The following is a 15,509-nucleotide window of genomic DNA, read 5'->3' on the forward strand; positions in this document are numbered from 1 at the left end:
ACAAAGTTGAAGGCTAGTGACAGTGTCATACTTAGGGACGGGGGAGGCATGTGGGTTAATTAATGATTAAGTGGGTGCTTTGAACTGTTGAAGGCCATTAAGACGGCATAACTGGAGACAAGTTAAGCTAACGACAAAACTATAAAGCTTAAAGAAACCTCACATGATTTAAGGGGTTCTTTCCATTAGGAATCTCATTAACACATTTATATTCATTGATATAATCATACTCAGTTCAGAAACACTCAGTTCACACTAACATAGGAAAATCCAAACACTCAGTTCACACTAACATAGGAAAATCCATAACTGTGGATTGGATTGGATACCGCTCATGGGCTAATAAAGAAAATCTAATTTAAGTAATACTGTAAAAACAGATATATATATACACTGATTGGATGTAGTGTATTTCACGTGCTCCGGTTTTTTCCCCTTTGTTTTTACCTCTTTTGGTCTTAGTCTCCGGAAGTTAGTTTGTACTCACCGGCTTAATCATCTGGAAGGATTGATATCATTGCCAGCCTTTGTAATTTTTTTTCTCTTGAGGAATATCAATGAAATCGTAAATATATATATATATATATACGCTGATATTGTTTAATTAGAAATATATGTTTGTTTTTGAGGTGATTAGTCTAAGGCTGTTATGTTGGTTTAGAATGATAGTGATGGAGTGGGACTAACATATCGATATGTTTTACTCGGATTGATTGGTTCAGTTTGGATTTATTCTTGTTTTTAGGATATAGAAAAAGAAAAAAGTAAACTCATTATAGCTTAATGTTGAACATTGTCTGAAATGGAATCTTGCATTATAAACAAATAATGGGCGTCTGAAATTTAACAATAAAGGTTACATTGGTATATGCAATAATTATAACTAATCTTCCAACTTTTCAGGAGCTCGTTAAGGGTCAAATTTCAGTTTTTTTTTTACAAAAAATATTGAACACTAATCTCTCTCTTTTGCTATTGGCTGACCAGAATGTTTCCGAACAGCTTGTCTTAGTTCTGCCAAACAGCAATTTTTTTTTAGTTAATTATACCTTCTTAAGAGTATTACTATAATACTTAACCGCAAGATAAACTAAAATATACGAGGACATGAGTTTTTCTAATCAGGTTTTGCTTTCCCAGATATGGCAGTTGTCCAAAGATGTATAGGTTATATTTTATTAACTCTCTATGGCTGGAGAAAAAAATAAAGTAAACCTAATAATGGCTAAGATAGTATTACAACACAAGATTTTCTAAGTTCCAACTTCTCCAACGATTTTGAAAATGTTGAATAATTTAACAGTGTTCGTTCTCGCAGGCAACGCAGCAGCGATGACAAACAATTTCCTAACAAAAAACATATATTATTATACATATGATTGTCTCAAATAAATATCATAAATTAGTAAAATTAAACATATGTACTAGGAGGGATTAAGTCAAGGTTATATATATGTCTATATATTTTATATAGTGTTGTTAACCGCCCAGAAGTTTAACGTCCATTAAAGAAAAGATTGGGAAACAAAACATGTAAATTACTAAAAGAAGTTACTATTGGTTTAGACATGCCTAATCTTTTTGATGGACCGGGTGACCGAGATTTAAAAAAATGGGCCATCATTGCATGAATGGGTTTTTTTGGACCCGAACAGTTTCTCACTCATATTTAATTAAATTACTTGAAGATCTTACGATAAGATCAAGGCTATAAAGTATAAACGAATTTATATAAACGTATCCAAAATTATACTTATTTGTTTCTCATCTCTAATTCGATGTAAGAGTATATATTGTTGAATGCGAATTCTTAAGATCCTGGTACCAGATTCCATTTCACATACTTTTGTGTTCTTTAATTAGTCCTCGTATATCATTAGCTATCTAACTTTGATAAAAGGATATGATAATTTCTGTTAAATAAAAAATCATAGCTAAAGTGATTCGCATAAGAAGGAAGCAGAACTTTACAGGTTAACTTAGCCGTATGGGTCGACTATGGTTCGGGTATAGGATGAAATACCAATTTATTAGTTTGTGAAAAATATTAATTTTTGTTTCCTGATTGTTTCTTTATGGTTTTGTGACTTTATCCAACAACCACTTTTAATCCCCAATCCCGGAAAAACAGTGATAAATCCTTGTCATTTCATAAAAATTAACTAATCGTATCTTTTTATATTTGTCCTTGAGCCCTCTTTAGTCAAAACCTTTTTAGAGAAGCAACAAAATTAAAGTTGAAATATCCAATCATCCAAGAAAAAGATGGTATTCTTATTTCTTAATTCATAATGTTTTTATTTGAAATGATGCCTTATGCAATTATTTGATGCTTTTTGGAAAGGAAAATATAAAGCCAAGGTCCACACTGGTCACATATCCTCTTCAAACACATCTTATTAGTCTTTGTTATTTGTATGTTCAACTAATTATTTCACAGTTCCGTGAATTATTTAGTTTTACACTAGTTTCTATTTCTACAAGTGAAGACAAGTTCTGAAAACCATCCACACAACTAAAAGACTACATTTGTGGTGTATTAGATGATGTCAAACTCTTCTTACATGAAAGTTTTGTTGTTTGCTTTCCCCTATTTCATTCCTCAATCAATATCCAAATTTTCGTACAAACAATAGTTAATTTTTTTCTACTAATTGCACATTTTGGAAAGAAAAAAAAAAACAAAATATATGATTGAAAAGTGGAAATGAGACTGTTATGGATTCATCATCACCAATGCACTTAAGGGTATACAGGAAACCCACCCAACTTGTTTAACCATTTCTCCCTATTGGCCGTTACAAAAGCCTTCCTCGAGTCGAGATAATTGTTTCAACATTTAGATTATTATTAGCTCATCACTCTCTCACGCAACTCATGCTTTTAATCTGCAAGTTTTATAAATTCCTCCACGCAAACACAACAAAACCATTGCCCACTTCCAGACGCAAATTCTATCTTCATCAACAAAACAAACAACTATATCCGCAAAATTGGCTGAAACTTCTTAAAAGTTCTTTATTCCTTTTTTTTCCAAATTGTTCATTTTTCAAAGAAGAAGGATGTCTGAGACATCAAAGTCAGAGTCTATCGATCCAGAAGTGTCGGGAGGGTTTTGTTCAAAGAGCTTGATACAGAGCACTGTTCATGAGCTGAAGCTGCAGATGAGAATTGGTTTACCATTGGTGGCTATGAACTTGATGTGGTTCGGTAAGATGACCACCACGTCTGTGTTTCTTGGCCGTCAAGGTGAGCTTAACCTAGCCGGAGGTTCTTTAGGGTTTTCTTTTGCAAACGTTACTGGTTTTGCTGTTTTGTATGGAATCTCTGCTGCAATGGAGCCTATTTGTGGCCAAGCTTTCGGAGCCAAGAACTTTAAGCTTCTCCACAAAACCCTTCTCATGGCAGTGCTCTTGCTACTCTTGGTTTCGGTACCAATTTCTTTCTTGTGGCTCAATGTTCACAAGATTCTTATTGGTTTTGGTCAGAGAGAAGACATTTCCTTCATAGCCAAGAGATATATTCTCTACCTCCTACCTGAGTTGCCAATCATCTCTTTGCTTTGTCCTCTTAAGGCTTATTTAAGCTCACAAGGTGTTACTCTCCCAATCATGTTTACAACAGCTGCAGCCACTTCTCTTCATATCCCCATCAACATATTCCTCTCTAAAGCAAAAGGGCTTGAAGGAGTTGCAATGGCGGTTTGGATAACCGATTTCATTGTTGTGATTCTTCTAACGGGATACGTGATAGTCGCAGAACGATCGAAAGATAACAAATGGAAAGAAGGTGGCTGGTTAGACCAATGTGCTCAAGACTGGCTGACACTGATCAAGCTAAGTGGACCATGTTGTCTCACCGTGTGCCTTGAGTGGTGGTGCTACGAGATCTTGGTCCTTTTAACTGGGAAGTTACCAAACCCGGTGCAAGCCGTATCAATCTTGGTCATAGTTTTTAACTTCGACTACTTGCTTTACGCTGTGATGCTCTCGTTGGGTACGTGCGTGGCAACGCGAGTGTCCAATGAGCTCGGCGCAAATAATCCGAAAGGAGCTTATAGAGCAGCTTACACTACACTCATAGTGGGTGTTGTTTCAGGCTGCATAGGAGCGTTAGTGATGATAGCGTGCAGAGGAGTTTGGGGGTCTCTGTATACTCACGATGACCAAATCATCTTAAACGGTGTGAAGAAGATGATGCTGATAATGGCAGTTATAGAAGTAATAAACTTCCCAGTAGTAGTTTGCGGAGAGATTGTTCGGGGAACAGCAAAGCCGTCGCTAGGAATGTATGCGAATCTTGGTGGATTCTATCTCTTGGCTTTGCCTTTGGGAGCAGCTTTGGCATTCAAGGCTAAACAAGGGCTTGAAGGGTTCTTGATCGGGTTTTTAGTTGGAATCTCTGTCTGTTTTACGATATTGCTGGTCTTTATTGCAAGGATAGATTGGGAGAAAGAAGCTGGGAAAGCACAGATTCTGACCTGTAACACAGAGGAAGAAGGTCATGATAGGATCTCAAATTAAACGTGAAGAAGTGTATCAAGTTTAAAGAGGTAGATAGTTACGCCTAAGTGAGCCTTAAAGTGGACAACAAAGAAAGGATTGGCAAATAAGGAAGGAGGAGGTAGAGTCAGAAGATACCCTATGAAGGACATGTGTTCTGTTTGACCAAAACCAACAAGGATCTTGGTAAGTAAGTTGTTATTTAGAGAAAGTGTGTGTTTATTAGTAAGTTTTGGCCATTTGGATCATCAAATTTGTTTTTATAATATGAAATTCAAAGCTTTTCTCACCTATATATTTCGTTCCAACATGAGAAGTAAATAAAGTTAATCTGATTTTGGAAAGAGCCTTTAAAAAGTAAAGTAAGAAAAAAAAAAAAAAGAGAAATGCGCCCACCGTGGGGCTCGAACCCACGACCACAAGGTTAAGAGCCTTGCGCTCTACCAACTGAGCTAGACGGGCTTTTTGTCAGTAAACCACAGTAAAGTTTAATGCCCTTAATTACCTGACGAATTTTACTAAAGAACTCTTTTTTTACATCTGAAATCTTGAGAACCACAAAAGACATGGATCCCGAATATACAAAGAAACATCTCCAACATTGATTTCAGTTTACCAAAAAAGAATAGGATTCAGCTATACAAACTATGTTAGCGTTAGCTGAAGAAGTGAAGACTGAAGAGGAAACAAACCTGGATTCTGATTTTGATATGAGAGACAGATACAGAGAATCAAAACGCCTAAACCCTTGAGAGGCATCTTCACACACACACACACCAAACCCTGTAAATGCATAAATACACCATTCCCACATTAAATATATCACTCAGATCTGATTCAACCAAAATTCTCACTCACTACTTTCAATTACTCAAAAAAAAAAAAAAAAACGGAGTTTCAAATCAAAACCAATACGACGCTGCACTGTAATCTTATACGCTTTATTTAAAAATTTCGAATCAGAAACGAACACCATTACGATTCCTGTATAAAGATCAAAGAAGAAGAAACCATCAAAAATTAACGAAGATCACCAAAACCTACGCGGTGATTTGAGCTTGATTTACGGTACCCTAACGGATCCGTCTGTGCTTGCGCATTTTAGCTTTCTGGTGCTAATATGGCCTCAGGAATTGAGATGCCCAAGGAAGAAGAAGATGACGTCTCCGGTCTCCGGTCTCCGGTCTCCGGTCTCCTCCGACTCCGACGATGAAGAACTACGAAACGTTATCCTTTTTACACAGTTGACTCTATTATTATTTAGTATTTGTTAACATGTTAGTGGGCTCTTGTTATAAATTAGACCAATGGGCCTTGGCTTATCTTCAGTAAACATAAAAATATCCACCTAATGTTATTTAAACTTTAAAGAGTATCATATATTTTAATGTAGTTTATTTTTATGTTAATATTATCTTCTTCCAACCCAAAACAAAAACAAACAAAACAAAAATCTAGCTCCACCACTAAATGTATATATATATCTTACTTAGCAAACACAATGAATAGATAAAGTATGTATATCATTTTCTCATATATTAGTTGCATCAATATCTGGATCCATATTGCAAAAGTTCGAAATGTTGTATTCATATCTAACTAACTTTTTTTTTTCTTCTATCTTTCTTTTGTGTTAAAGAATTTATCTATATCTAACTTTTAAACTAATGATTTCTTTGGTCAAGAATGTACCAAACGAAATTGTACAGTACTTGTAGCTTCCATCGATTTTCATGAGTATTTTTACTTCTGCAAGTATTTAAAAATATATATATATATTTGTTGTTCATTGAAATGAGGAGTGACATATACCAAACGGAAATAAATATCTTCACCAATACACAGCAAAGCTATTGGAGTACAACCCATTACTTGTTTTTTTTGGTTCTTGGTGTTTTGGTAGACAAAGAACCTAAAGACATTGATTGTGTCTTGTGAGTGCCATGTGAATCGGAAACACATCTCCGAGGAGTAGTGTGGGGCACTCAAAATATATCTCAACTTTAGGGTTAACATTAACTTAGGTTGGTTTTGGTTTTTATTATATTTATTGGTGATATATTACTAAGTCTTAAATGTACGACCACGTTCGTTTTATAGATCGATGTATAGACAGACACGCACTCGGGTGGTTCGGAGTTATTTTATGTTTTGTCAACGTTTTATTAATATTTTATAGCGTTGAGTTTTTTTGGGATATGTCAAAAGGCCGGTTTTGAAGTTAAGACTCTTTCTTGTTAGTTGTTTGTTACATATGAACTTCATTTGAATTTAGGTCGCTCACATGATATATTAATTTTTTGGAATCCATCGCTGTTTGGAGAGGCTGATTCTGGTTTCAGAGTTCAAATTGTGTTTCAATTTCATGGCTAAGTGTTGATCATGAGATAGATAGATTTTGGTACATCCTGAGAGGATGATGAAGTGGTATAACACCCCATGTGATGTATCATGCATATGAGCTTGTGATGTTCCTTCTGTGCTTAACACATTTATTTCTCTCCTGCATTTTAATTTTATTAGTATAACATATTTAGAGAAAGGTGAAAAAGAATTGCGTTATAAAATAAAATGACAAACAAAAAGTTAAACGGGTTTTCTTCGACATCTTTCTTAGAAATTTAATAACATTACTTAAATCACGTTTTTTTTTCCTCTATAAATACAAAGCTAATAACAAAAATCACGTTATGTTTTACCAAATATGTTGATCATCAACCAAAAGGTGGACACGACAATGTCGTTAATTATCTAAACTTTTGGAACACGATTGAAAAATCTTAAGAATAAGTAATAACTTGTTTCAAAGTGAAAACTTATTAGAGCTTCCGATCCCTACAAGGCTACACGATTAGAATATCGTAAGAATAAGTCATATCTTTTTTCATGAAGTGAACTAGTGACAAAAGTGAAAACTAATAAAAATGTTACGAAATCTATATAAATGTAGTTGTTACACCTATCTAAATATTTTGAACAATATAAATTATTTCGAAGAAAAATACAACAACTATACTCCTAATTTTGATATATGATCGTGATCAGGCAGTTAGTTGTCGCTGTATCGAAATGTAAAATTCTTAGGTTCATTTTCAAAATTAAAAAAAAAAAGATAATATAGTCTGAAGAACATCTTTACATATTCTATATATTTTTTAAAAAAATGTTGGATAATACATGACTTTTTTTTATATAAGTGTAATACATGTCTTAAGAACGATATATACGTATTATATTGTTAAAAGTGATTAGAAGATGTCACTATCTTCTAAATTGTGAGTCAAATAATAAGAAAAGTGAAATGATAAGAAATTGGCCGGTTCAAATGCCTGAACTTACAAGCCAAATAATAGTCCCACGCCACACTCTTCTCTTTGAAATGTCTTTGACAATTACTATTTTTTTTTAGTTCATACGTTCCTTACATTCTAAATAAATTATCTCACTCATTAGTATCAAATGCGAATGGGAAATATAAAAATACGAAACTAATGGATAGCATATTATTATATTCGTTATTCTTGTAATTCTTCTGACCATTGAGTAGTGAGAACTGTTGCATGCAGCGACCACATGTGTTCTGTCTTTGACCAAATCCTAATCCCCTCTATCTGTCCTCTGATTCTTTACAGATTTCATAGAAGAATCTATAACTCGACCGTGATCGACGGCTCAGATCCGACACTATAAATATCGAGATCCAGATAGCTAATTGCGTCCCACTTTCCCGGTTTCACCACTTACTGCGACAATTGCGGATATTTTTTCTCAATAACAGATTATTAAAGATTTAAGTTAAAATAAAAAAGAAAAAAAAAAGAGAGATTTACATCGAAGAAAAAAAGTTGTTTTACATTCAAACGAATTGTTCCAATAATAACTATCCTTTTTATTATTGTACATCCATTAGCGATTTCTACATAAAATAGTTTAAAGTTTAGACCTAAAGCTATGCATCTGTCAACCTAAAATATCATATTTTGTTGTGACAATAATCACACGCAAAAACTCCATGTCCGCTATCCCGGATTCAAGTATAAAGATAAAATGCATAATTGTGTCTAAAAAATATTTCTTCCGTTTTAAAATATAAGATGTTTTAAGTGAAAACATGCAGATTAAAAAATAACTACTTTAAAAAAGTTCAACCAATTATAAACAAAACTACATAAAATAAATAATAAGAAAATAGAAAAATAATCTAAAAGTTACTTAAAAGGTGGTTGAAAACATCTTATATTATAAAATAAAAAGAAACTTTTAAAACATCATATATTATAAAACTGAAGAGTATTAAAAATGGGCGTGACTCCATAAAAAGACAAATACGCATCGGTGCTACAAGCACTCAAGCAACCGCCACCACGACTCGAGTGTTTCCATTTAAATAAGTCTCAAACCATTTCATATGACACTTTCAAACTTATATTTTTGTATCAAGTTTTTACTTTAATGCATGATAATTATGATACTTTCCGTTACAAAATCATTATATAAATGGGGACTAAGAATTAAATGTTTTAACAGAACGACGGTTACTATTTATTCATTTATGACTAAATCTTTTGACGGTGAAGGTTAGGCCATTAATGAATATGTTTTGGGTATCTCATATAAAAAATAAATAAATTAAACAAACCCACACCGACCAAAGTCGCTCACATGTAGAATGGTACACATGGGTCCAACTTCTTTGACGCGCCTTCAACTACTACTACTACTACTCTACTACCCCTTCAAAGGCCGTTTCTTCTTTACCGTGGCGTGAACACATGATTTTTCCACAATTTTTCTTCAACTTTTCAACGCGTTTTTAAATTTAAAATGAAAACTAACACAAGACTTGTTTTATCTTCTAAGTTTCGCAATTTCCTATATTCAAATTACTACAATGAAAACAAAATCAGATTACCAAATTTTATTATTTCAGAACTGAAGTTGAAAGTTGAAACGCTATTGGTGTATACATTTTTAAGTTAAAAAAATGTATATAACCCAAAAAAATATCTGAGTGTGAACGTGAAAATTGGCGGGAAGACAGCCGACTAATCCGGGGAACCGGAGACATCAATGGCTATTTGTTATCACTACTCAAATCCCGTAAATCCTAACGGCGTTAATTTTTTTTTTTTTTTACTCAAAACGTTGTTAAATCTACCGTTGACAAACCGCGCGTAAAAATCTTAAAACACTCACATGTGACATGCGCCACGTAGGATCCCCCCCGACCAAAGTGGTTCACTTTGTGTTCGGTTGTACCGTACGGCCGAACCGTTGATTTTTTTTTTCTTTTCTTTTCGGTTCTTTTAATTTTTGTAAAATAAAAATAAAAAATAAAAACAAAAATAGTTAGACAAGAAAAAAGGGAAGGTGGGTAAAGAATCCAGGAGACAAGAACGGAAAGTCTAATAGGAAAGATTTTTAGTTTGTTTTTGAAAATTCTAATGGTTTAGATTTTTTTTCTATGGGAGGGGAATCCCCCAGAGTTTTCCAAAGCCGGAACAGGTCAGCGTCTGTTTTTTCTTTTAATGTATTTTTTCTAGAGCTCGGTCCTAACGCCTACTTGATATTTTAATCATAAATACTATACTATTTCTATTTATTTTAGTAGTATATATTACCCATTTATTTCTTATCCTATTAAATTCTAAAGACAGACTTGGAAGTAACTCTGCCCCTGGAGAAAAAGAGAGAGAGAGAGAGAGAGAGAGAGAGATGCTCTGTAGAAGAAGCACATGAGTTGTTCTGTTTTTATTATCTCTTGACATCAGAAAGATAAAAAAAAGGTTTAGTTTCTGACTTCTGAGTGTATAAAGATTATTTTCTGAAACAAGGAGCAAGAAGAAGAAAATAAGATGGAGTTATCTGATTGCTCTAATGAATATGAGAAACTCGTTGTTCGGATGAACATGCCCAGGTACATATATATCTTCTTTAATCTTGTTGCCCTTTTCTACTTATGAACATCATCACAGAAAAGAATCGATGTTGAAGATTATAATCTTTTATGAAGAAAAAAAAAAAGATTCTTTCCTCAAACATCAACTTTTTCTTTTTCTCCTTGTAATCGTTCAAAACTTGATTTCTTTGTGAAATTATTACTTCATCTATGTTTGTTATATATTTAACCTACAATTAAAATATAATCATCTTAGGATGAGTTTTCAGAAACAATTAAGGTTTATAGGAATTTTCTGGAATAAAAAAAAAGCAACCCTCCAATTTGTATGGAAGGCTTCGTCACAACCTGGCTTTACCGTCATCTAATAGTATAATAAACAGTAAATTCACAAGTCAAATTTAATTGACAATTTCAGTAGATTTATATATTATTTAAATTGTTTTGCTGTTTGATTCATACACAACAACAGTGAGTTTAATTAAAAAGGGTCACTGTCTTTTTTGGTCACTTGCAGGGTCGTAATTGACAATGGAGTTTGCCCTAATTCAACTGTCGTCAAGGTTTTATTTTTTTACCCTCACGCAACCTTCCTCTGTTTCGTCTTCGTCTCTTCTCTTCCTTTTTTATTGAAAACGATTTTTTTCATTAATTTTTTTTTTATATAAAGATTGATAGTGCAAGAAGCCCAGGGATATTGCTCGAATCTGTACAGCTTCTCACAGATATGAATCTCTGGATTACAAAAGCTTACATCTCCTCTGATGGGAAATGGAATATGGATGGTAATCTCATCCCTAATCTCACGCTAATTAATTACTATACTAAATTAAGGTTTTTCATGTGAGCGATCTTATTCAGTTTTTCATGTGAGCGATCTTAACGGAAACAAATTAACCGACGAGAACCTAATCCGTTACATTGAAAAGGTAAATTTATATTTTATCATTAATCACTCTGTAATTACAATATTAACTTTCTTAATATTATTTGCTTACACTCGTTTCTTTTTACATTTCATAGTCGATCGAGACGTCTTATTACTGTAAAACCGAAGGGTATACCGGTTTAACCGCTCTAGAGTTAACCGGAACAGACAGAGTCGGTTTACTCTCGGAGGTTTTCGCTGTTCTAGCTGATCTTGAATGTGATGTTGTTGAGGCTAAGGCATGGACGCATAACGGGAGAATTGCGTCGATGATTTATGTTAGAGATGGCAACTCCGGGACTCCGATCGATGGAGATTCCGACCGAGTCCAACGAGTAGAAGGGCAGTTACGTAACTTGCTAAAAGCAGACGATGGTTACCAAAACAACACGAGGACATGCGTTACGTATGGTGGCAACACTCATATGGAGAGAAGGTTGCACCAGAGGATGTTTATGGACCGTGACTATGAGAAGAAGTTTGATACCGAGAAATCTCCGATCGTTTCGGTGCAGAATCTTCAGAAACGTGGTTACTCTGTTGTGAACTTGCAGTGCAAAGATAGAATGAAGCTTTTGTTCGACGTTGTTTGCACGTTGACGGATATGGCTTACATTGTGTTCCACGCCGCGATTCGAACGGTTGGAGAAACGGCGTTTTTGGAATTCTACGTAAGACATAGTGATGGACATCCGGTTAGTTCGGAACCGGAGAGACAACGTTTGATCCAATGTTTACAAGCCGCTATTGAAAGAAGGACGGTTAAGGTATGAAACTATGAACAAACTCTTGTTTGGTTATAAGAAACTTCAAACTGATTGGTTTATAGTAGGCTAGTAGCTGACTTACAAGTTATATAACTCTTATGTAGGGTGTGAGATTAGAGTTATGCACCGCGGATAGACCGGGATTGTTAGCGGAAGTAACACGAGTATTGAGGGAGAGCGGATTAAACATTGCTAGAGCCGAAATATCTACAAAAGACGGTATAGCGAGGAATGTGTTCTATGCGACGGATGCAAATGGTAACCTAATAGATCCCGAGATAATCAGATCGATAAGGGAGAAGATTGGGATCAATGATCTAAGTGTTAAAGAACCGTTCCCTACTAATTGCCGAGAAGAGGTTGAGAGGGAACAACAACATCAAGAACTGCAAGATCACAACGGACGCAATGGAGGAGGGGCAGTGTTGGTGTCACTTGGGAGTCTAGTGATGAGAAATCTATACCAATTGGGTCTGATCAAATCATACTTTTAACCGAGTAGCTGATCCATATAGACCAATTAAATCGTGTTTGTTAATAACCCACGCGGTTGAATTGGTGTATATGGAGCAGATAGTGAACCGGTTGGTTATGTTGTAATGTGATGATATCTTGAAAAGGTATTATTGTACATAAAAGTTGGAAGTTAGTTAAGAATTTGGTGGTCGGTCTCCATGTTGGACCAATAGGTAGTAGAAGGGGTGTTAGGTAGAATCTTGGTAACATTTATATTTTTATCTGTACATATTTATGATATAACCTATGGTTGTTAGAAGATTAGTTTTGTGAATAGTGAAATCAGTGTGTTTATGTAAAATTACATAATTAAATTATAGGGTTAGTTTTACGCAAAGGACACAAACGGGTCCTACATGTGTGAATCTTATTGATTCGTTTTTGTTTTTATAATCTCAAGTTATCTCCGCATGCTTATTAAAAACTAAAAAGTCTAATATTTCTTCAAGATGAAGATAAGCTTTCACATGTGACCAATAAACAAAAGATTAAGAGTTATGGTTAAGAAGAAAATGATAAATAAAGTTTACAAAAAACTATTGGCACATATGTGTCGTCCCTATGACGTAAAGCCTACGTATTATTGTGACATCTATGATGATGAGTCATTTGCTTATGGACAGATTAAAATAACAAACATTAAAAAATTCTTAAGGTATTAGTTGATAGTTGATACTTATGAGTTATGACCGATTAAATATTTTTCGAAATTGTTGGTATCAATATTATTATTTTGAATTAAAAATAATAATTGAAGGCAGCATTATTGTTGGAAAAATTGAATGAAGAAGTCAAGCAAAATTTGAAAATTGGGAAAATCGTACTCATGCTTCTCTGTACTTGTATGCTTGTGTACATTTCTGAGTTCTCTATGAATCAAAATTAGAAAAACAATCCAATAAGAAGTTAAAGAGAATCTAACTTTACTGTGGGCTTTTAAAGCAAAGTTGCAAACAGCTAAGCATTAGTGACCAATACAAGCCATACACGTGACTTCTGAATCTGAAACTTGCACCAACCCGGTTCTTCTGACATGTTGCCATACATATACCGCCGGTTAAAGTCAGGTTCGCATAATATATAATATAAGCTGCAAAGTATGATTGGACTTTTATGTAAAGTATTTTTTATTCATTGGTGTAATGATGATACAATTAGATGTAATGTGAGACGTTTATACTATGGATTATTAGGCCCAAACTAAATTACATTGGGCTGTTTCCATTATTAGCTCATGGTCTTATATATATTTTAAAAAGCAAATTGTAGTCAATTATGGAGAACACATTTTACCTAATCACATTTCTTCCTAAACAAATAGTAATTCACTATTACTACTACTAAATTGCTAGTTCTGATCTTATCTCTATTTTCTTAATTAATTTTCTTGTATTTTTTTGGGAAATTATGTTTTAATCGCTACATGTCAATGCTTTGTGGTCCCAAAGTATATTATTTAAAAACGATTATGATTCATGATTACTTCCATTGTGTAAATATTCAAACAAAAAAGTAGGCCAAACCTTGGAAATTATAAGTATTCATGTATTATAGTATACTATATGCTTACATTAGCATATAATGTGATAAAATATTATTATTGACAAAGAAAGCAATTATACAATGTATCTTTTTTTTTTCAAAAGAAAACAATTTGTTTTGTAATTCAAAATGATAATAATTAGTTTCGTATATCATAGTGAGCCAAACAGATACATGTCCGTGCTGGTTTAGCTTGAAATATCGCATTATTTTAAGGACACGCTATAGATTGTCTATGGCTCATTCATCTCTTTGTGTTGATGTATTAATTAAACACTTACGACTGATGTAGTACGGTGAACAGATTCATGGCAATTTACAGAATTAGCGACAAATATTATAAATTTTTGACCAATAAGAAAATGAAAGTCGAGTAAAATTCAAAGTCAATACCATGATATGGAGTAGTTGGAGCGCATCACAAATCACACCCAAAAAAAATTAAAAAATAACATCTGATTATTATTATATGATGTATTATTATTATTTTTCAACTACCAACCTATTCCTACAGATATTTACCAACATGCGAATTAGTAATAAGTAAAAAAATATTTTATACACAAATATATATGGTTGGAAATTTCAATTGTATATTGTTTCTTTAGTGACCATACTTTTTGATACATACATAAACCGGGTATTACTATACTCAGGCTCGGTTTTGTTAACTTTGTTCGTATTGACTGGCATGTTATATGTTTTGTGTGTGTGTGTGTTTGTGGCCTTGTGGGCAAGGTTTTATAAATCAATAGCGTTTGTTGATATCCAACTAAATAAAACAAAAAACATCTAAAAATTCAAACCAAAAACTAAATTATTCCTACCAAAATTATCATTCTAAAAACCATTAAATTCTATATCAAATCAGACGTTAACGTTGTCAGATTCGATTTCTTCCACCAGAAAGAAATATTTATTATGCAACAGAATAGAATCCGTAGCTACAGGTTCATTGTCTTGGTTCCTAACTTTCTATGCCATGTGCATTGTGCATGAGTTTTGTTTTTGATCTCTAAAATGGCATGAACAAATCTGGCTTTCTTATACGTCGAGTAACTTGGTTGTGGATCAGTGAAACTGTTTGCGATTCCTTTAATGTTTCCTCCATCTCCGGTAGTAATGTAAGTAAGAGTAGAGGAGTCTTTCACCGGAGAGCTCAAGCTATTGGTGATATTGTACTTGACATTAGATATATGTTACGTTATTGTAGAATAGTGTTTTGTTGTATCTTTCTTTTTTATATTGTAAATGTAAATATCCTTAAAATGAAAAGTTTAAGGGTTATACTATATACAATGCCTATGATGATTGAGAGTCGACCTTGGCAAAAAAAAAAAAAAAAAAAAAAACCA

General features: G+C 33.6%; 2 protein-coding genes and 1 non-coding gene across 4 annotated transcripts; 2 read left to right on the forward strand and 1 right to left on the reverse strand.

The window, feature by feature from the left end:
- Nucleotides 2,752-4,755, forward strand: LOC104722755 (protein DETOXIFICATION 56). The gene has a single exon (XM_010440978.2). The coding sequence runs from the start codon at nucleotides 3,063-3,065 to the stop codon at nucleotides 4,521-4,523; it is 1,461 nt and encodes a 486-aa protein (XP_010439280.1). The 5' UTR covers nucleotides 2,752-3,062; the 3' UTR covers nucleotides 4,524-4,755.
- On the reverse strand, nucleotides 4,892-4,964 carry TRNAK-CUU. Its single transcript has one exon. It is a non-coding gene; the product is annotated as a tRNA-Lys (tRNA).
- LOC104722756 (ACT domain-containing protein ACR7) lies at nucleotides 10,130-12,950 on the forward strand. Of its 2 annotated transcripts, XM_010440979.2 has the most exons (6): nucleotides 10,130-10,419; nucleotides 10,919-10,964; nucleotides 11,072-11,186; nucleotides 11,263-11,330; nucleotides 11,425-12,096; nucleotides 12,201-12,950. In XM_010440979.2, the coding sequence occupies exons 1-6, from the start codon at nucleotides 10,358-10,360 to the stop codon at nucleotides 12,588-12,590; spliced, it is 1,353 nt and encodes a 450-aa protein (XP_010439281.1). In that variant the 5' UTR covers nucleotides 10,130-10,357; the 3' UTR covers nucleotides 12,591-12,950. The 2 variants fall into 2 exon arrangements, with proteins under 2 accessions (XP_010439281.1, XP_010439282.1); XM_010440980.1 differs by lacking the exon at nucleotides 10,130-10,419 and having other exon boundaries at nucleotides 11,237-11,330.

This window comes from Camelina sativa, chromosome 11 (assembly GCF_000633955.1).
Source record: "Camelina sativa cultivar DH55 chromosome 11, Cs, whole genome shotgun sequence".
In the NCBI taxonomy this organism is placed as follows: Eukaryota; Viridiplantae; Streptophyta; class Magnoliopsida; order Brassicales; family Brassicaceae; genus Camelina; species Camelina sativa.